This window comes from Coregonus lavaretus (assembly GCF_964263955.1).
Source record: "Coregonus lavaretus genome assembly, chromosome: 8".
Taxonomy (NCBI): Eukaryota; Metazoa; Chordata; class Actinopteri; order Salmoniformes; family Salmonidae; genus Coregonus; species Coregonus lavaretus.
In genome coordinates this window covers 33,176,544-33,198,222 of record NC_139995.1, presented here as the reverse complement: position 1 = coordinate 33,198,222, position 21,679 = coordinate 33,176,544, and the positions used below count along the sequence as shown (strand labels likewise).

General features: G+C 41.9%; 1 protein-coding gene across 1 annotated transcript; it reads right to left on the bottom strand.

The window, feature by feature from the left end:
* Positions 1 to 6,493: 6,493 nt before the first annotated feature.
* On the bottom strand, positions 6,494 to 18,389 carry LOC311133569 (prostacyclin synthase-like). Its single transcript, XM_084167076.1, has 10 exons — positions 18,280 to 18,389; positions 17,015 to 17,138; positions 16,652 to 16,827; positions 15,482 to 15,631; positions 14,005 to 14,132; positions 12,912 to 13,093; positions 10,363 to 10,516; positions 8,309 to 8,490; positions 7,881 to 8,032; positions 6,494 to 7,538 (listed from the first exon to the last, which is right to left on the bottom strand). The coding sequence occupies exons 1-10, from the start codon at positions 18,348 to 18,350 to the stop codon at positions 7,388 to 7,390; spliced, it is 1,470 nt and encodes a 489-aa protein (XP_084023202.1). The 5' UTR covers positions 18,351 to 18,389; the 3' UTR covers positions 6,494 to 7,387.
* Positions 18,390 to 21,679: the final 3,290 nt, after the last annotated feature.

The window sequence follows — 21,679 nt, the reverse complement described above, 5'->3', positions numbered from 1 at the left end:
CCCTGACCTCAATCCTGTAGAAAATGTGTGGGCAGAACTGAAAAAGCGTGTGCGAGCAAGGAGGCCTACAAACCTGACTCAGTTACACCAGCTCTGTCAGGAGGAATGGGCCAAAATTCACCCAACTTATTGTGGAAGGCTACCCGAAACGTTTGACCCAAGTTAAACATTTAAAGGCAATGCTACCAAATACTAATTGAGTGTATGTAAACTTCTGACCCAGTGGGATGTGATGAAATAAATAAAAGCTGAAATAAATCATTCTCTCTACTATTATTCTGACATTTCACATTCTTAAAATAAAGTGGTGATCCTAACTGACCTAAAACAGGGAATTTTTACTAGGATTAAATGTCAGGAATTGTGAAAAACTGAGTTTAAATGTAGTTGCCTAAGGTGTATGTAAACTTCCGACTTCAACTGTATATATAGAGTACCGGTCAAATGTTCGGACACACCTACTCATTCCAGGGTTTTTCTTTATTTTTACTATTTTCTACATTGTAGAATAATAGTGAAGACATCAAAACTATGAAATAACACATATGGAATCATGTAGCAACCAAAACTATGTTAAACAAATCAAAATATACTTTATATTTGAGATTCTTCAAAGTAGCCACCCTTTGCCTTGATGACAGCTTTGCACACTCTTGGCATTCTCTCAACCAGCTTCATGAGGTAGTCACCTGGAATGCATTTCAATTAACAGGTGTGCCTTGTTAAGAGTTAATTTGTTGAATTTCTTTCCTTCTTAATGCGTTTGAGCCAATCAGTTGTGTTGTGACAAGGTAGGGGGGATATACAGAAGATAGCCCTATTTGGTAAAAGACCAAGTCCATATTATGGCAAGAACAGCTCAAATAAGCAAAGAGAAATGAGAGTCCACCATTACTTTAAGACATGAAGTCATCAAAGCGAGCCTAGAAGTTATCCATCAGCTTCTGGATGAAATCAACATGGTTGGGAACATCTTTGTCTCCCTGCGTTTGCACCAGAAGATTGGGGAAGTAGACAAGTTCTCCCTGGAGATCATTCTTGAAAAGCTCCAATTTCTTCTGGAAAGCCCAGACTGCTGTTATCATATCACACACTGTGTTGTCCCATCCCTGCAGCTCATATTCAGTTGATTAATGTGTGATGTAATGTCTGTCAAAAATGCAACTGTTTCCATCTTCTCCTCATCTACCAAAAACTCAGAAAACTGAGTTGCCTTGTCACTCTTTTACTCTGATAAGAAAGCTTTGATTTCCTCCTGAATGGCCTAAAAGCATTCCAAAACCCTGCCTTTGCTGAGCCATCTGACATTGTTGTGCAGTAGTAAGTCATCAAAACTGGCATTGGCCTCTGTCAGAATGCCTCGTAGCAGGCGCTGTTGTGGGGATGATGTTGCTCTCAAAAAGTTGGATCAGTTTCATCATCGTTGTCATGACCTCAGAATACTATTTTCCCAGACTGGCACACAGGACAGATTGATGGATGATGCCAGGTCAGGGTGGTCCTCTTTCAAACATGCAACCAGTCCCCTCCCTCTTCCTATCATGGCTGGAGCTCCATCTGTGGTGATGGAAACCACTGACTTCAGATCTATCCCCCTTTTTGTCAGCATCTCATGGATATCCTCTCCCCGTGTGTGTGCTTCTAGATTTGTTAAACCCAACAGCTCCTCACAGAATTCCTTCTTTGTTTCTTTATAAAATCTGACAAACACCAGAAGCTGGGCATTATCAGTATTATCTGTTGATTCATCCACAGCTAATGAAATGCATGCTGCATTCTGAATGGCCTCATCAAGTTGTGAAGTAAAATCTTCAGCTAATATTTCAGTTATCCTCATTGCTGTGGAATCTGACAGTGGGATCTGTTTGATCTTTCCCCTGAGCTCATCTTTTTGTTTACCTTCAAGCAAGGTGTCAGCAACTTCACACATGCATTATTTTACCATCTCAGCGTCTGAAAATGTTTTTGTTTGTGTTTTCCCAAAACCTCAGTAAACACTCCATTGCACGTTGTTGGGCTCTCAGAGAATTGATAATGATTTTGGTGGACCTCTCATTTTGGGATTTGAGTTGGTTAATCTTGTTTGTTCTCACCTCAGTGTTCAGGGGATACGTCTGATCGAATTTACTATATCTGGTGTCATAATGGCGCTAAACATTGGCACTTTTCACGAGAACTACGGACTCACTGCATATCAGGCACATTGGTTTTGTGCTAGTTGCGGGGAGAATGATTAAATACTGTTCCATCCACACGTCTTTGAAAATACGGTTTTCAGACTCAACTTATCTTTTTTTTTTAACAAGCCATATTAACTAAGATACTGGTAACTAAGCTCCTTCTATCTGTGATCTTTACAGTTGAACCGCGGTCAAATCTTTATTTTTCTTTATGCCTACTTGTCCCAAGGTTCCGCGGAGGATATTTGGATTAATGTAATTTCTGCCTGCTTGTCCCAAGGTTCCACTTAGGATATTTTGATTAATGTGATTGGGTAAAACGCGGCCTCTGGTATTTGCATATAACCACACGATTGGATTAGACGGGGCACTAGTAGAGGTGGGCGTTGCTTCGAGAGAGAGCGCGAGAAAGAGAGGTTGCTGAGTTAAAGAGGCCGCTGCGCTCGGTAGATTTTTTTTTAAGCTGTCTAAAAATAATGTATTGACGTATATATAACAAAATGCGATGTTGTTCGGTCCGGAATGACCCTTCTCTGGGTCCGGACCCGGACCGCGGTCCGCCAGTTGAGTTTGGCTGCTATAGGCTCTGAAGTGAATGCTAGGAGAAGCACAGAACAAAGTTATACACTGCTCAAAACAATTAAGGGAACACTAAAATAACACATCCTAGATCTGAATGAATGAAATAATCTTATTAAATACTTTTTTCTTTACATAGTTGAATGTGCTGACAACAAAATCACACAAAAATTATCAATGGAAATCAAATTTATCAACCCATGGAGGTCTGGATTTGGAGTCACCCTCAAAGTTAAAGTGGAAAACCACACTACAGGCTGATCCAACTTTGATGTAATGTCCTTAAAACAAGTCAAAATGAGGCTCAGTAGTGTGTGTGGCTTCCACGTGCCTGTATGACCTCCCTACAACGCCTGGGCATGCTCCTGATGAGGTGGCGGATGGTCTCCTGAGGGATCTCCTCCCAGACCTGGACTAAAGCATCCGCCAACTCCTGGACAGTCTGTGGTGCAACGTGGCGTTGGTGGATGGAGCGAGACATGATGTCCCAGATGTGCTCAATTGGATTCAGGTCTGGGGAACGGGCGGGCCAGTCCATAGCATCAATGCCTTCCTCTTGCAGGAACTGCTGACACACTCCAGCCACATGAGGTCTAGCATTGTCTTGCATTAGGAGGAACCCAGGGCCAACCGCACCAGCATATAGTCTCACAAGGGGTCTGAGGATCTCATCTCGGTACCTAATGGCAGTCAGGCTACCTCTGGCGAGCACATGGAGGGCTGTGCGGCCCCCCAAAGAAATGCCACCCCACACCATGACTGACCCACCGCCAAACCGGTCATGTTGGAGGATGTTGCAGGCAGCAGAACGTTCTCCACGGTGTCTCCAGACTGTCACGTCTGTCACATGTGCTCAGTGTGAATCTGCTTTCATCTGTGAAGAGCACAGGGTGCCAGTGGCGAATTTGCCAATCTTGGTGTTCTCTGGCAAATGCCAAACGTCCTGCACGGTGTTGGGCTGTAAGCACAACCCCCACCTGTGGACGTCGGGCCCTCATACCACCCTCATGGAGTCTGTTTCTGACCGTTTGAGCAGACACATGCACATTTGTGGCCTGCTGGAGGTCATTTTGCAGGGCTCTGGCAGTGCTCCTCCTGCTCCTCCTTGCACAAAGGCGGAGTTAGCGGTCCTGCTGCTGGGTTGTTGCCCTCCTACGGCCTCCTCCACGTCTCCTGATGTACTGGCCTGTCTCCTGGTAGCGCCTCCATGCTCTGGACACTACGCTGACAGACACAGCAAACCTTCTTGCCACAGCTCGCATTGATGTGCCATCCTGGATGAGCTGCACTACCTGAGCCACTTGTGTGGGTTGTAGACTCCGTCTCATGCTACCACTAGAGTGAAAGCACCGCCAGCATTCAAAAGTGACCAAAACATCAGCCAGGAAGCATAGGAACTGAGAAGTGGTCTGTGGTCACCACCTGCAGAACCATTCCTTTATTGGGGGTGTCTTGCTAATTGCCTATAATTTCCACCTGTTGTCTATTCCATTTGCACAACAGCATGTGAAATTTATTGTCAATCAGTGTTGCTTCCTAAGTGGACAGTTTGATTTCACAGAAGTGTGATTGACTTGGAGTTACATTGTGTTGTTTAAGTGTTCCCTTTATTTTTTTTAGCAGTATATTTCTAAGATAGTTGCTGGGATAGTGTACATAAAACTACAGTCGTGGTCAAAAGTTTTGAGAATGACACAAGTATTGGTCTTCACAAAGTTCACTGCTTCAGTGTTATGAGATATTTTTGTCAGATGTTACTGTGGTATACTGAAGTATAATTACAAGCATTCCATAAGTGTCAAAGGCTTTTATTGACAATTACATTTAGTTTATGCAAAGAGTCAATATTTGCAGTGTTGACCCTTCTTTTTCAAGATCTCTGCAATCCGCCCTGGCATGCTGTCAATTAACTTCTGGGCCACATCCTGACTGATGGCAGCCCATTCTTGCATAATCAATGCTTGGAGTTTGTCCGAATTTGTGGGTTTTTGTTTGTCCACTCGCCTCTTGAGGATCGACCACAAGTTCTCAATGGGATTAAGGTCTGGGGAGTTTCCTGGCCATGTACCCAAAATTTCGATGTTTTGTTCCCCGAGCAACTTAGTTATCACTTTTGCCTTATGGCAAGGTGCTCCATCATGCTGGAAAAGGCATTATTAGGCTTAGTCCAAAAAACGCAATATCTTGCGCACAGACTAGCCTATAGCCTATGTTCCGTTCAGTTTGAGAAGGAGAGTGCAGAGATGAGGAGGACCACAGGTCAACTTTGATAGCTTTCTACTACTATAATTGATTTTATTAAAAACAATATGTTTCTTGCCCATGATGTATTTATCAGAATTATTGACCTCACAATAAAACAGATGAGAGTAATTTACATTGTGGTGCTGAAACGTGAAGCAGCAGGCGCGAAACAATCACTCGGAAATGGACAGCTCATGGTACTGAAAGTAGGCAAATTCGAGTAGACATAATTAATTTCAACGTCTTCATTTTTATTTAGACTTTACTAACAAGAGGGTTTTGGGTTGGAGCCTATTTCTTCCTATTTAAGAAATAATAGGCAGGACTACCTGTTTGACAGACGAAATTAGGTTATAGCCTGCTATATCCATAGATTTGTCGGTCAATTCCTCCACCCACCATGCACTCTTTAAATAGCCTACCTCTGTGTCTGTTAAGTTATAACCAAGACTCGAATTGAGGGGGTATGAGAGGTTATGCTGTAGGCCTACCTTTTATTAAAGAAAATGACGAAAAGCACAGGCGTACCCCTTGTTAGTTTACGATTTTGAAGAAGATAAAATATATAAAGTGATCTATAACAGCGCTTTGGTCCGCGATGCTTTATGCTAGAAACAAGCTGTAAAATACCCGGGAAAGACGTGACTCCGATATGGAGATATCAGAGGCTAGACAAAAAATTGACTTTGCTTGAGAAGTAATCTAATTCTGTCACTATCAATTGATTTAAACTATTCACTTTTTGTACAATAGAAGATGTTTATACCCAGACAGCTTCTAGGGAAACACTTGTGACCTCTCGTTGGGTTAAGCCATGTAACCAGCAGTTAAACTTACGTTCTGCGTCGGTAGGCCTACTCTGTCTGGAGTGGAAAGGTAGACCTAACTTTTGAAAGTACCATGCTTAGATTCCTAATGACGTCTCGGATGTAATAATTTGCAAACAGGGACAGTTTCGTTGCAAGTCAATATTTGGAAGGTGTTCTTAATGTTTTGAACACTGTATTTCGCTTTAGGGAGGGCCAGCCATTTTAATTTCAGGTCTAATTTTCTCCATGTAACCCTTATTATAAATAACGTTCAATCCCTTTTGGCGACAGATTTTCATGCGAATATTCAAAAAACTGCAATAAGAAAATATGCGCATTTTCCCCAGCAGTGGTGTGCTTCCGTCAAATGGACTTCTGGATAAAAATTACTGCGTGATGATGTAGCGCACACAAAACGTACTTCTTCGTTTAAGTTTTCATGTACCGAATAAAAACCTAAAGTTCAATGTGTTTCCATCGCATTTTCAACTCTACCGATAGTTTTGTCACAAAAACTGTTGCATTAAATAGTAAATGTGCCTACTATGGTCTTGGCACGTGCGCTCTAGACAACAGCTCGCAATTACAGTGCGGGTAGGCTAGTCTACATGAGATTATTGTGGATAGTCTAAGAGCAAGAATATTTGTATTGTCAAACGGTAGTCAAGCATCTATCATCATGTCACTAGAATAAGACCCTAGATATTTATTGAAAAGGAACATCAATATCACAATGCATTTTCTTTCATCACCCTGTGAAATTCAAGTTATTCCACATGTAGCCTAAAAAACTGCATGGTTTCCTGAGTCGTAGTGGGAGGACCACACACCATATCATCGTGCGACTCCAAATTCACTTCGATATGATAGTTATATCAATATTTGCAGTATAAAGGCGTTTCGTATAAAGGCGTTTCCACCGCCATTTCTGCCATAATGAATTTGACATAAAGATCCCACCATGTCGAACGAACAAATTATGTCGGCATTTTATTTTTTAAATGTACCGACATTTCCTGTTTCCATCACAGCTGATTATTATGATAAAATAGGTATGATTTCACTCTCATAAATACTGTGGATGGAAACATGGTTAGTGTGACAAATGTGTGGTTTGATCTGTTTAAAGAGCACCAGCTGCCCAATTACTCTCAAAGCATCCACCAAATAGTTCCCTGATGCAATGGCCACAACCATCATGGGACTGGAGATGATTTGGAACACTATTTAATCACTGGGATAAGCTCCAAATGTATGTTATGTTGTGAAAATGTTTTACTAATGAGGTGGTGCAATAGTGTATATGTAATGCACTTTAAACACTTGAAGCTGGTTTTATGGAGCCAGGTTAATCATTGATACAACTTATTTTACAAACAAAATAGTCTAGAACAAAAACAATATGTTATTGTTATGAAATGATTATTTTAAAGTGAAATATATACATTCCAATTAAAGATAAATAACATTACACTGTACATTTGTGCTGATACAAAAATAGATACAAGACATTATATGGACATATGTCATTAACATTTTGAAATTATTCTGGTTTGAGAGATCAACACCCTGTCTTCAATGTGAATGTCTAGGTTTATATCTGATGGCCAGGTCTCCTTCAGGCTGCAACATTCCAAACCCAAAGCGACTGGTGTTCACCTCTGGCATCTGAGCCTCTGAGTCACACAGCTCCAGATCCAGATGAGACAGCACCAGGTACACAAACCTGAACACACAGATAGACACACAATAGGTGAGTTGTTGGCATAATACACTACAAACGTGCCTAAACTGTAACATTGACCATTGCACACACCAGTTTTTGCAGAATCCATTTATATTATCTTTTGGCATGTTCAATTTGCATAGCAGTGAAATTCATGTCACTGTAACCCAATCTTGCATAGACACCTGCTTAGTAAAAGACAGCTGCTAAGCCTTCCATCTTCCTTTAATGGCATTTGCTGTAAGGTGAGATAATCAATACCAGATTTAAGTAATGTCCTTGATTTGGGTGAAGTGGGGATCTCTGACCTCCCCCTAAGACAAGGAACACTCAAACACTCACTGTCTGATGGAGCTGATGGCAAAGCGTTTGCCCACACAGCCGTTGGTGCCTGCGCCCCATGGCATGGTGTAGTACTTGAGCAGTCTCCCTCCTTTAAAGAAGTCCTTCTTCACAGATCCGTCTTGGTTGAGGAAGCGTTCGTACTTGAATCTCTATGACAGGAAACGCAGGGAGGTAAAGCAGTGAACCCAGCTCATGCTGACAAATGATGATCACACATGACTGTTCCCCCACGCTTCCTGCTGCACACAACCATATCATATGGCAATATTAGCCTGTTATTACCCAATTATTTACTACAATTTCCCTGTGTATTCCACGAACTGGCTGGTACTGTAGGGTGGAGAAGGACAACGCAATGACGCAGCTGTGTAACTTATTAGGGAGCTATTCTTTGTTCATGTGTGAGAGGCAACTGACATCCATACCTGTGGTTCCTGGTGGATCTCAGGATCCATCTGAGGGCTAATGAAGGGGAACAGACACACTCTGTCCCCCCTCCTGAGCTGGTACTCCTGCCCATTGGCCATGTGCAGGGTCTTTCCCTGCACTACCTCTCTGGTGATGAAGGGGGCAGCACTGAGCCTCAGCGTCTCCTCTAAGGCACTGTCTGGGAGGGGGGAGGACAAAGAAAAGAAGAGGATGAACACTAATGTACACAGACTCATTAAGCATACAGGGGTTATGTCCGCGTAATAGATTCGCCAAGGTCATTCTCATTTGAGGAGTCCCTGAAGAGGAGTTACACTTTAAAAAAGGGCTCAAGGCAGGTTTCCATCTTCAGGTTAGTGGCACTTTCCTTATGTGGTCATTATTTGCACTGGAGGTTAGAGCACCTGTTGATGGTGACATGGGAGCCATTAGATAATTGAGAGCAACTTTCAGGGCCTGAGCAGGTGGATCTGCCCTGGTCCTTTAGTCATTGAGCTTATTAGGGTCACAGGCAAAGACTACTGTATGTGTGGCCACTCACCTGGGAACAGTGTGATGTATATATATATATATATATATATATATATATATATATACACACATACACACACACACACACACACAGTACCAGTCAAAAGTTTGGACACTCCTACTCATTCAAGGGTTTTTCTTTATTTTTACTATTTTCTACATTGTAGAATAATAGTGAAGACATCAAAACAATGAAATAACACATATGGAATAATGTAGTAACCAAACCAAAATGTTGTTATATTGGAGATTCTTCAAATAGCCACCCTTTGCCTTGACAGCTTGGCACACTCTTGGTATTCTCTCAACCAGCTTCACCTGGAATGCTTTTCCAACAGTCTTGAAGGAGTTCCCACATATGCTGAGCACTTGTTGGCTGCTTTTCCTTCACTCTGCGGTCCAACTCATCCCAAACCATCTCACTTGGGTTGAGGTTGGGTGATTCTAAATAAATCACAGACAGTGTCACCAGCAAAGCACCCCCACACCATAACACCTCCTCCTCCATGCTTTATGGTGGGAAATACACATTCGGAGATCATCCGTTCACCCACACAGCGTATCACAAAGACACGGCGGTTGGAACCAAAATTCTCCAATTTGGACTCCAGACCAAAGGACAGATTTCCACCGGTCTAATGTCCATTGCTCGTGTTTCTTGGCCCAAACAGGTCTCTTCTTCATATTGGTGTCCTTTAGTAGTGCTTTCTTTGCAGCAATTCGACCATGAAGGCCTGATTCACACAGTCTCCTCCGAACAGTTGATATGTGTCTGTGACTTGAACTCTGAAGCATTTATTTGGGCTGCAATTTCTGAGGCTGGTAACTCTAATGAACTTATCCTCTGCAGCAGATGTAACTCTGGGTCTTCCATTCCTGTTGCGGTCCTCATGAGAGCCAGTTTCATCATAGCGCTTGATGGTTTTTGCGACAGCACTTGAAGAAACGTTTCCGGATTGACTGACCTTCATGTCTTAAAGTAATGATGGACTGTCGTTTCTCTTTGCTTATTTGATCTGTTCTTGCATAATATGGACTTGGTCTTTTACCAAATAGGGCTGTCTTCTGTATACACAACTGATTGGCTCAAACGCATACCTCATGAAGCTGGTTGAGAGAATGCCAAGAGTGTGCAAAGATGTCATCAAGGCAAAGGGTGGCTATTTGAAGAACTTCAAATATAAAATATATTTATTTTGATTTGTTTAACACTTTTTTTGTTACTACATGATTCCATGTGTTATTTCATAGTTTTGAGTCTACAATGTAGAAAATAAAAATAAAGAAAAACTTTAGATTGGTACTAATATATATATATATATATATATATATATATATATATATATATATATATATATACACACACACACACACACAACCAATCTCTCCTCCCACCCACCCACCCTCTTTTCCCTCATGATTTCAAAACAGAAATACTCTGTTCATTAGGGTACATTTGCCCATAGGGATGAAGCTCCTTGTCTTTGTGCAGATGATCCAGTAAACAAGAAACACTCACCAAACACAGGCGTGTGCTGCAGCCGGTCCAGTAGGGGACACTGTGCAGAGTCCTGCTCAGAGATGCTGCTGAACTCTCTCCTCACCGCCCTCATGGCCTCAGGGTTTGTCAACAGGAAACCCAACAGCCAAAATGCAGCAGGTCCAACGTTACCCTGGCAACAAATGAAGGTTGACATGAAGACAATGGCACAGTGAGTTCCCTTTCCGATGGTTCTCAGTTAGACTCTGCAGGTAGCAATTAAGTAACAGGATAAGAGAACATTACACACCACATGCCAGCTCTTACTATTTTCTCTCATAGGGGCAACCATCACTTGTTAATATAGTTAAATCACAAGGCCTAATGAATTAGACCGGTTCCTTTCCTGTGTCTATGATAGAGAACCATGTTCTGGCTACTGTCAGGGGGTAAGTGCTGTAATGGTTTACTTTAAAAGGAAAGCCATTAGACACCAAAGAGACTCAATATGGAGTGTTCGAGGGCACACTGGGCTATCCTGGCCATCTGTCTGTGTTTGTACATGAGTGGAAAGACCACTGAATTTACATCACCTCCAGACTAAACAATGTTTGCCATGTATAGTGCTGAGCGATTTGTGCTTTTTGGGGTCGGTTTGGTTTGGGTTCGATTATTTAAAAAAACTATCAAGTTTCTTGATTTCAATAAAAAAAGATTAGACATTAAATGCACTATGCATTGTGTGAGTTGAAAGCTGTAACACAGAATAAAACAATTAACAAAAGTCCCATGATGGTAGTGACTGCCCATTACTGATTATCACTCATTTACCATAATTTATTCACATTACTTTAATACAAATATTTGTTTTATTTGATGACTTTATTCTTTTATTCCAAGTCATCATCTCATATAGAGCTGCTCTATGCGATCTGACAAAATCACTATTTTAATAGTTCTTCAAAAAGGAAATAAGGCATACTTTTATGACTGCTGAATGCCAACTACCAATCACTTAGATAATGTATTTTCTGGCTCACGAAGCACTCCACTTTCTATCCCTCTCGATAGTGTGTTCTCTTGTTTCGCACAGACCGGACAAGTTTAAGCAGGTGCATAATGGATTATGGTCATTGTAGTTAATTACCACTACAACGCCATCGCACTGTTCAAGTTCGATCTGATTTATCTCTATAGAAACTGTACATCGAGCTCACAGAAAAAACCAGAAGGAAATGGAATTCAAATAATTGAACCGACGTCGGTCAATTAGTTGTAAAAAAAAAAACAACGACATTTCGGTTAATCGCTCAGCACTAGCCATGTAATATGCTACACTATACACTATCTAGGAGTTACATACAATACACAAGTTATTTTTGTGGTAACACATTATGTTCTTCACTACATTCTTAGGGGAACTGAAAAATGACAATCAAGGGTTGCATGATGATGGTAGATCATGTGTCTGTGGGAAATTGTAGATGCAGTTATCAGTGCTCAATGGGTGAAGTAAAATGTCTAAGCAGCAGGGTTGGGGTAATTCCATTTCAATTCAGAAAGTAAACCAAATTCCAATTCAGAATATTCTTCATTGAAAAGCATTGAAGACAATTGGAATTTCAGTGTACCTCCTGCACGGACTAGAATTTAAATGGAATTGACCCCAACCATGCTAAGCAGGAGCTGAGTACTCAGAATGTACTTGGTATCATAATGTGTTCAGATATACCCGAAGACACCTTTGTGTCTGTTTAGCTGGCATCAGGCACTTTTATCTACAGTCCATAAAGAGGCTACTAGTGCACTCTTGTGGTAAAGATTAGTATTACATCCATTTGCATCTTTAAGTAGGGAAGTCCTTGCTAGAGCAGGATGAGCAGACCATAGTAGCTCTGTGACAACAATTCTAGCAGCAAAGAGAGCTTGAGAAAATCCCACTGAGGCCATGTTTAGTTGGAGCCCACTGGGAGTAGTCTAACATAGGGATAGGATGTCTGTCCCCTCTAAGATAACAACACTAAAATAAGGTCTAACTGTTCTAGGGTTTTTCCATACACTCCAATGGTTGAGAATACAGCATTAGTATTCATCTTAAAGAACAGCATGTGCTAGTATTTATTTATAGTCTTTTAAAAATAAATCACTTATCACAAATGTATTCTACAATGGTTGGACAAAGTGTAAGGTGTTGCTGACAAACTGGTACAGTAGAATCAGAATTTGAGAGGCACACCTTGTGGGTAGCTGAATTCCACAAAGGGTAACAACCCTAACCAATCGAGTCTAGCATCTAACATTGGCATGCGAGTGTCTTTGTATTGGAACATTTTAATGTTTAAGATGGCTGCTAGCCAGGAGGACATGCTGCTGTATTACTAGGTATCATTGTTGGCCCACCTCCAAAAAGCTATTGAATAGAAAGGAATTTTTCTATGGGTGCAATGGAACAAGGATTTTCACCAATCATTCACAAGACCTATTCAGAACAGCTTTAAATAGCTGGGCAGCGCTTGATTTGTGACAATAAAAAGGCCACTACTCCTCTTAGGGAGGGGAGGTGAGATGGGGGAGTCACTGTGACTCACCTGTGTGGCCCAGAGCTGCAGCAGCAGGGCTCTCCTCTGAGTCTCCTCGTCAGTGCCCTCTTCTTGCAGAAGGTGCCTGTAGCCTCTCAGCCAGGGGCTGGACCCGGAGCCCTCTCCCAGCCCCACCGGGGCCAACAGCTCCCACAGACGCCCCCTCACCTTCTGGGCGGTCCGCTTCTCCTCTGACACACACGCACAGGAACACACAGGCAGGTGAGTCAAGAATAAACACAGACACACACATTGGTAAAACAGATGAGATCAGACTGAGCTACCTTGATTAGTGAGTCAAGTGTCGATAGATAGATACACGTGACATAATCATTAAAACACAGATACGGGTGGGAGAGGTGGGTAACATGAACATGAGAAACATGAAGAGTGAGTTATAGGTGTGACATGCAAGGTAAGACAGATCCACAAATATGCCATATGAATAGAAAGAGGTGAAAATAGTGACACGGGTAGGGCAGAAACAGGAGATATGTGGGAGTAAGCCGGGAGGTACAAACAAATATAGTATGTATAGTTAGAGAACAGTAAGATCAGATAGAAGAGGGTGAAAAGGACAGGTGACAGTGAGAGGGTGAGAACACAGACAGGTGTGCCAAGGGACATCAGATAGAGCCTGTAGATGAAGCAGGTGTATAACTGAGAAGAAACGACATAGGGACCATGAGTAATTAAGCCAATGTGAGTCGGAAATGGGATTCAAACATTTGACCCACTCAGATAAAGTAATTCACTGCAGTGACCGCACCATGGCAACCAAAAAACAAACTAAAGCCCTTTTACTGATGATGTCACCACAGTGAGTCCATACAATGACAAATCACAAACAGCCAGCTGACTCAATGATATGTATAAAAAGTTGAGTCATGTAAAGTGATCTGGATAATACAGATTTAATTCTTCCCCTATTCAGTCTTTATAATACAACAGGGTAAAACATTCAAACTATAATACCACATCCAAACTGAATTAAGCTCTAAGATCGGACACACCTATTTTTTGATCAACTCCCACGCCAAGCTGCCACTGTACCTTTCCACAGATGTAAAACCTTGTGGCTCATAATGTTTCATGAAGTCACCTGGTTTCAGTGTGGTCCTGGCCATTTTGGTCAGGAGGTTGTCAAACTTGCGGTACTCCTTATAGACGTCAGAGGGGTCTGTTCTGTTGTTGTTCTGCTCCCCTCCGAAAAGTGTGAGGTACCCTGCCCTGAGGGAGAGAGAGTGGGAAGGTGAGTATGTGGCATGTTGAAAAAAACAAAAAAAATGCAGTACATAAGTGTGCTCTTCTATCGCACGCACAATTATGTCAGAGGGGAAAAAATTGTGTTCATTGTTTGCAGTAACTTCTTTGTTGTTGTAATATTGCAAACAGGCATGGAAGAATCATTAAGGATTTCAGCTTTAAGTGATCGTTAAGATCAGCATTCTATCGATGGACGAATACCTTACCCACAGTGGCATCCTCCCACTGAAGGTCAACAGGAACATTTCCTGTTTCACACCGGCCACCGCCCAGCCACCTGAACTGTTCAGTGTGGGGTATTACTAGTATAAACTTCCCATTTAGCATAAATCTTCCTCTTCTTCATCCCTGATGACTTCACAGCAGGGTTTTTTTAACGTTTTGGGGCCGGGGACCACTTTCGGATAGTAAATTCATCAGGCACCCCCACATAATTAGAACACAGCTCGAGTGACATAAAAATAGCATACAAGGACTTCTACCAAGTCTCTGTCCCTGGGAAGGACATTTTTAAAGGCCCTCTTCTTGGCATTGGAGACAATTTAGCAGTTTTCAAGCTAATATTCTGCAGTTCTGCACATTATGCCGTTTTAAAGCTTAAATTACAGTGCATTTATGTTAACAAAACATTTTTGGGAAATACAAGAAATATCGACTTGAAAAATGTATAATTGGTGGAGTACTGTGGATACCAATATCCCTGTGACCCAGGCCCATGTTGCCCAGGGTTTAGATCATACTGTAAATTGTAGATTACTATATCCCTTGGCCAAAATAATTGTAATCTGGCCAAAATAATTGTAATCTGTTGTTGTTAGTAATATTAATAAAAAATAACATTATTAATGTTATATTTTGAGATCTGCCTGTGGACCCCATGCAGTACGCCCGCAGACCCAACTTTGAGAACCCTTGCTTCACAGTGTCTGACCTATTAAGTAATGATGTTGCCTAATGCTAAGAGAAGTCAGGACCAAATCATCTGGTCCCCATTTGGACGCTGAATGTTTAAATGACCAACTCAAACATCTCTGGCAACGCTATAAATAAAACCCCTTTTAAAGTGTGTAGGCAGCGGAGTTCTACAGGAAGGGCAGCCTGGAACAGGAGCTTCATGAGTGGCACTGCGCTTTCATTTCATTAGATGCCTCATGTGTGACTAAACATTCTTCCTGGTGTATTTACAAACAAGTGGCTTGTGGAATGGGCTGGTACGTAAACTGTTTATCCAAGGCGTTTGACGTAGGCCCTTGGGGATGCGTGGGTGAATGAGTGAAGAAGGGAGGGAGGTATAGGAACTCTTCCGTTCGTACCTGAAGAGAAAACTGTAACAGAAGCTGAACAGCCCGTCCGTGTTCCAGTCGGTCTGGTTGTGACAGGGACTCTGGGCTTGCAGCAGCAGGGACTGGAGGTGGTGGTGCATGGTGCTGCTGAGGCAGGACAGGCTCTCGCCCTCAAAGTGCCTGAGGACACAAAGGTTTAAGGTCAAGAGAAAGGACTGTTCGTCATATATGATGTCATCAAGGCCAAACCTGTAATTCACTTTTACCTAATGGTGTCCTAGACTAGTGTTCTGTCCAGGGGTGTACTATGGGTTGTTCTGGCTCGGACAAGGCTTATTTACCTAAGTAATGGCACTGTGAAGACAGGTGTAGTATCACGCCTCTATGGAAAAACACCATAAAACACAGGTGTTGCCTGTGGAAATACTGTACCTGATCAGTCTGAACTATAAAATGGAGGCTATGTCAGTGCAGTACACCTGTGTGGCAGGGTACAATGCTGCTCTGTAGATTCAAAATCCATTACATTTACATTTTAGTCATTTAGCAGACGCTCTTATCCAGAACGACTTACAGGAGCAATTAGGGTTAAGTGCCTTGCTTAAGGGCACATCGACAGATTTTTCACCTAGTCGGCTCGGGGATTAGAACCAGCGACCTTTCGGTTACTGGCACAACGCTCTTACCCACTAAGCTACCTGCCGCCCAGAGAGCTTGTCGTCTATGCTCTACAAAGCCAGAAGAAAAGCACTATAGCACTGTAACCTACACAATGGCCTAGATATTCTGAGATAGTTCCACAACAGTGCCAATCAACAGCATAGAGGGAGGTGAGTACATTTGCTTCGCACTCTGACACAGTATGCATTTATAAACAATAACATGAGGCTAATCAGGCCATAGTGATGGTAGTGATATCTGTGAATGTCGATGTGGTAATCCCTGGTCCCAGGCACCTCTCTGTCTCAGGGAGGTGCCTGAGTTAGACTACGGTGGAGCCAGGGAGCAACATCACACACAGAGTTGAATATTATACCTGTGTAAGGATCCAGTTATTGGCTGGACAATGCTGTCCTTAATCGTCTATATGTCAAAACTTAAATGTGTCATTCTCTGACCGTATCAATGGGCATGTACAGCTGTTTTTGGGCTGGCCCACAGAATGGAGTATGTGACACAGTGCTAAGGATAGGGACGTACTGTTTTATCATGGCCTTCTCTACAGCAGGGTTGTGATTGGGGAGCCGCAGGCTGAAGATTCTGTCCATGAGAACCTGTGCGTAGCGTGTGAAGTCCAGGGACACAGAGTCCTCTATCACAGCATCATAAGAGTTGGGGTCCAGCAGCACTGTCACATAGCGCCCAGCCACACGCACCTACACACACACACAGAATCAATAAGTGGGACACACCAACACTCATCCTGAATGGTGAAGAATTTAAATTTACTGTCGATGTAGTCAGGAATTTAGGAAAGAACAGGCAGGAATAGACGATCAGGTTCAGGCACATACATTTTACGTAGATGATATTGAGGAATGAGTTTCATATCACCACTCTTACCGTGAAGATATCACCATGCTTCACCTTCATACGGGTTAGAAACTTGGCAGCATCTCTTCCAAACTCAACGGCATGGCCTAACCATGGAATAACTCCTTTGTCTAAAGGTGGCTCTTTCTCTGACCTGTATAGAAAGAAAAAACATGTAATTTTGAACTGCTAATATTCAAACCCATATTTGTTCATACCAACAGATTTTGTCTGTTGATATAGTAACTGTATCCGAAATCAATTGACTATTCAATATACACATGCCTGGCTCTTATCAGTACATTCTGTGACACAGCTGTGAGTAAAATAGATACAGCTTAGCCAAGAAGTTTTAAAGCCGGAACTCTCCCAATAACATTTATAATAGAATGAGCCCATCAGTTTATCCAAAGCAGTAAGCAAGGATGAAAACAGCAGTGCCTTCATGAACCCTTGACACACATAAGTTTACATTTAAGACTAGCCAGTGAAAATAGTCCTTTAGATTTCTCATGTAAGTGGTCCATCTATACCAGTGTATAACAACTCCAGTCTTCCAGTACTCCCAACAGTACACATTTTTTTGTAGCCCCAGACAAGCACACCTGATTCAACTTGTCAACTAATCATCAAACCATCAATGAGTTGAATCAGGTGAGTTTGTCAGGGCTCCAACACAAATGTGTGATGTTGGGGCACTCGAGGACTGGAGTTGGGAAACACTGCTCTATACCATGGCTAGCTGTTTAACCACATTCCAAACACAGCTTGGGAGAGTAAATGGTTAATAGAACAGGCCACTAAACTAAGAGCGTAAGTGCATGCTTTGATGTGTCCCAAATGGTTTAGTGGTTTGTGGATGAGTTAAGCCAAGTGAAATATGATACAATATTACAAAGACATGATCAAACGTGTTAATTTATTATAGTAAATCTCTTGGTTTTTGGTTAATCTCAGAATTATCTCAACCTTCCCTCTCAAAAAGAATTGACAGCAGACAGCTCATTTAACTAATCTATTGTTCAATACAGCTATGCTATTATCAAGCTGTATCTGGACTACTTTAGGTTTATGGTAAATACAACTTCATGCTGGGTTAGTTTATGCTGGGTAGGCAATACACCTATTAGATAAGTAAACTAGTGGGCTAAGAAAATAACATTATGTGCACAGGTGGAAACAAGTTCGAAAAGTCCACAATATAATACAGAAAGCATGCATGTCGTATTTAATGTATGTAGTGCATGCATAGAAATTAGCCCAGTAGAACATTGATTTTAGAAAAGTGTACTCACCTGGAGCGTTTCGAAACAAGTATGAATAAGAGAAGTATGCCCTGGACAAGCAAAAGTATCGTCCAAATCATAGCGCAATTTCTAGAAAGATGTACCTGCACGTTGGTGCGCAGCAGTGAATACGTCTGAATAATTTAAGACTACAGGCTTCACCAGACATAGTGCTATTTATTTTGTCGTCATCCAATGAAGGCGTTCGAGGGTGTTCGCCGACGTCACGCTGCATGTTGCCTCATCCATCTACCTATCTGCACGAGTTCACGTAGGCCTACGACTAGATATAGCGGAAGATCGGTGTTAAAATGTCAAGGTAATTTCACGATTGCGCCGACATATGCAGCGTTTACCGTGAATGCAGTCTCTGCGACCGCGGGAACATTGCCTTTAATTGTCAACGGTGCTATAAAGCTGATACTCAGGGTTAGGAATTGAATAGAGCCTTAGATCTATTTCCAGATACATCCAAGCCTAAACAAAACAAACCCACCCATGTGTATGATTGTAATCAGATTAGCCTTGATAATATCCCAAATAATGATACTCCACCGGTGGTCAACAATAGCGCAGAGAATTAAAATTATGTATTTTTTACCTCTGACTCACTATGCAGTCCATACTTCAATTTGTTGTATTCTTAAACCCTTACCATGTACCTAAGTGTGTCCTGTTGTTGTTGCCTTTCTTTGTTTACTAAAATGTATACTTTTTTAATAAAACGTGAATCAAATACAACCACCGACTGTTTCCTCATTGATAATCAATTGGCACGATCCCATTCGTGCGGAGTTGCCGTTTTAGAGCAACAGCAATAAGGAAACAGTCAGTGGTTGTCCTTGATTGACGTTTTATTAAAAAGTATGGTTTCAGCAAACAAAGGCACGCAACAGAGGACAAACATAGGTACATGGTAAGGGTTTAAGAATTTACATTTTTTAAAGTATCAACTGCACAGGGACTGGAAGGAGTTGGAGGTTAATTACAAAAACTCCAGGCAGCACTCAACTCCGTGGAGGAGTTGAGGTACTTGGCTACATCATGGGTTGCTTACCTCAATTAATGACACTGTTTACTTACATGCTATTCAGGTCAACATTTTAAAACGGATATTTCAATAAAATAAGCTGAAATGTACCTAGTCTGTCATATGTAGACAAAGCATGCAGTCACTTTTATTTCAGTTGATGATGTGGTAATGTGTCAAACTCACAAATGTAAAAAGAGGTAGACTGATGTCACATCAAAGGTGTATCTGTTTCGCAACAGCAGCAGACGTAACTGATGTAAGGATGAGACACTGTTGTCACTGATTATGCAGCTGGGTGATGCATGAGTGAGTGTGTATAGTCTGTAAGTGTCATTAAAAAAAATCCATTACATCAACATTAACTGATCTAGGCATGTTTGGAAACAGGTTTTATTGACCATAAGAGTCATCTTACAGAACCTACCAACAAGTCGTCAATGGAATGGAGAGGTGTGGTAATTCAACTGATTCCCTCAACAACACAATGGGGGTGTAAATCAATAGCCTTGCTTACCTACTGTAGCTAAAAGAACCGTGGATGATTAATGAATTGCATTTATATAACTGGCACTCAGATGTACCACAACAACTTCTTATAACGCTGGGGTTTAACATGAAAAGGAAACTGGTTGTAATAAATAGGCCGCCAACTTTTTTTCACTTAACCCAAACGTCATCTGTCAATAACAATACAGAAAAAACGTAGGAAATGCTTCCCTATGAGACATACTCACTTTTGGACCTTGAACAAAAAAAAACTGGCAAAATAGGTTCATCAAATAAATAACGGCAAAAGGTAATTTTTTCTGCCATTTCTAAAGTCTATTTCTGTATAGGTGGGGCTTAACTTGGCATCTAACTGTAAGTCGCTCTGGATAAGAGCGTTTGCTAAATGACTTAAATGTAAATGTAAATGTAAACTTATCCTCCTTTTCCTTTGCTGCTTTTTCTTCTAGTGCTTCCTGGACGTCTTCTGGGGTTTGGCCAAAGATCCCTGCGGTCTGTTTGAGGAGGAACACTCCTGCGTGTAGGCCACCTACATTGACCCAGACAGTGTGATGCTTCCGCCAGAGTCCTTCAATCCTCGATATGGCCTGAGGGAGACAGATACACCCCGTCACAAAACACTCATTGCACAAACCATTCACGCTAAAACACCACAATATTGTTGGAGAAAAGCCATCTGGCCAAGGGCCCATGTACACCAGAAACAGAGTAGACTCAGTCCATACTATACTCTCACAACAGGTTTGTTCACAAAGACAATAGTGGTGTGGATTAATGAAATCAATATGATACAACTTCCTCAACTACTCATTTTCTGGAAATTTACCTGATGCCATCCGGTACAGACAGGTTAGGAGACACGTCTATCCACCCCACTCCACCACGAATTACACAGTCTTACGTAAGAGAGCATTTCTTATCCTGGGTCAGGATGACAGCCTTCCCTGAGCCTGGTCTGGACACCCAAGCCATTTCTCTTACGCAGGGCGGATACAGGTCCCAGTTGTATAAGAAAACCACACAAAGTACACGTCAGCCATGTAAACAATATGAATACATTCCATTAATAAATGACCCATATCTGGGAGGTTTAGTCAACGTTGAGTGTTGTTAATTGAAACAGTACAGTGGTATCTACCTCTTCCCAAAGGGCATGTCAGTGATAATGATGTCCACTGAGCTGGTTCTCATGGGCAGATGACACAGGTCCCACTGCACCGTGTCTATGGGCAGCCTGGGTGTACTGCAGGGTTGGGGAGTTTATACTGTGCATTCGGAAAGTATTAAGACCCCTTGATTTTTCCACATTTTGTTACGTTACAGCCTTATACTAAAATTGATCAAATTGTTTTTTTCCCCCTCGTCAACCTACACACAATACCCCATAATGACAAAGCAAAAACAGGTTTTTAGAAATGTTTGCAAATGTATTCAAAATAAAAAAAAGTAAATATCACATTTACATAAGTATTCAGACCCTTTACTCAATACTTTGTTGAAGCAACTTTGGCAGTGATTACAGCCTTGAGTCTTCTTGGGTATGACACTACAAGCTTGGCACACCTGTATTTGGGCAGTTTCTCTCATTCTTCTCTGCAGATCCTCTCAAGCACTGTCAGGTTGGATGGGGAGCGTCGCTGTACAGCTATTTTCAGGTCTCTCCAGAGATGCTCGATTGGGTTCAAGTCCGGGCTCTGGCTGGGCCACTCAAGGACATTCAGAGACTTGTTCCAAAGCCACTTCTGCGTTGTCTTGGTTGTGTGCTTAGGGTTGTTGTCCTGTTGGAAGGTGAACCTTCACCCCAGTCTGAGGTCCTGAGCGCTGTGGAGCAGGTTTTAATCAAGGATCTCTCTGTACTGTGCTCCGTTC

Excerpts from the sequence above, each read along its gene's own strand:
- LOC311133569 (XM_084167076.1), bottom strand. The coding sequence starts at position 18,350 with ATGATTTGGACGATACTTTTGCTTGTCCAGGGCATACTTCTCTTATTC. Across the intron at positions 17,139-18,279 it reads CTTGTTTCGAAACGCTCCAG|GTCAGAGAAAGAGCCACCTT; the intron begins GTGAGTACACTT and ends CTTTCTATACAG. Across the intron at positions 7,539-7,880 it reads GCCATCAGCTCCATCAGACA|GTTTGTGTACCTGGTGCTGT; the intron begins GTGAGTGTTTGA and ends CTGTGTGTTCAG.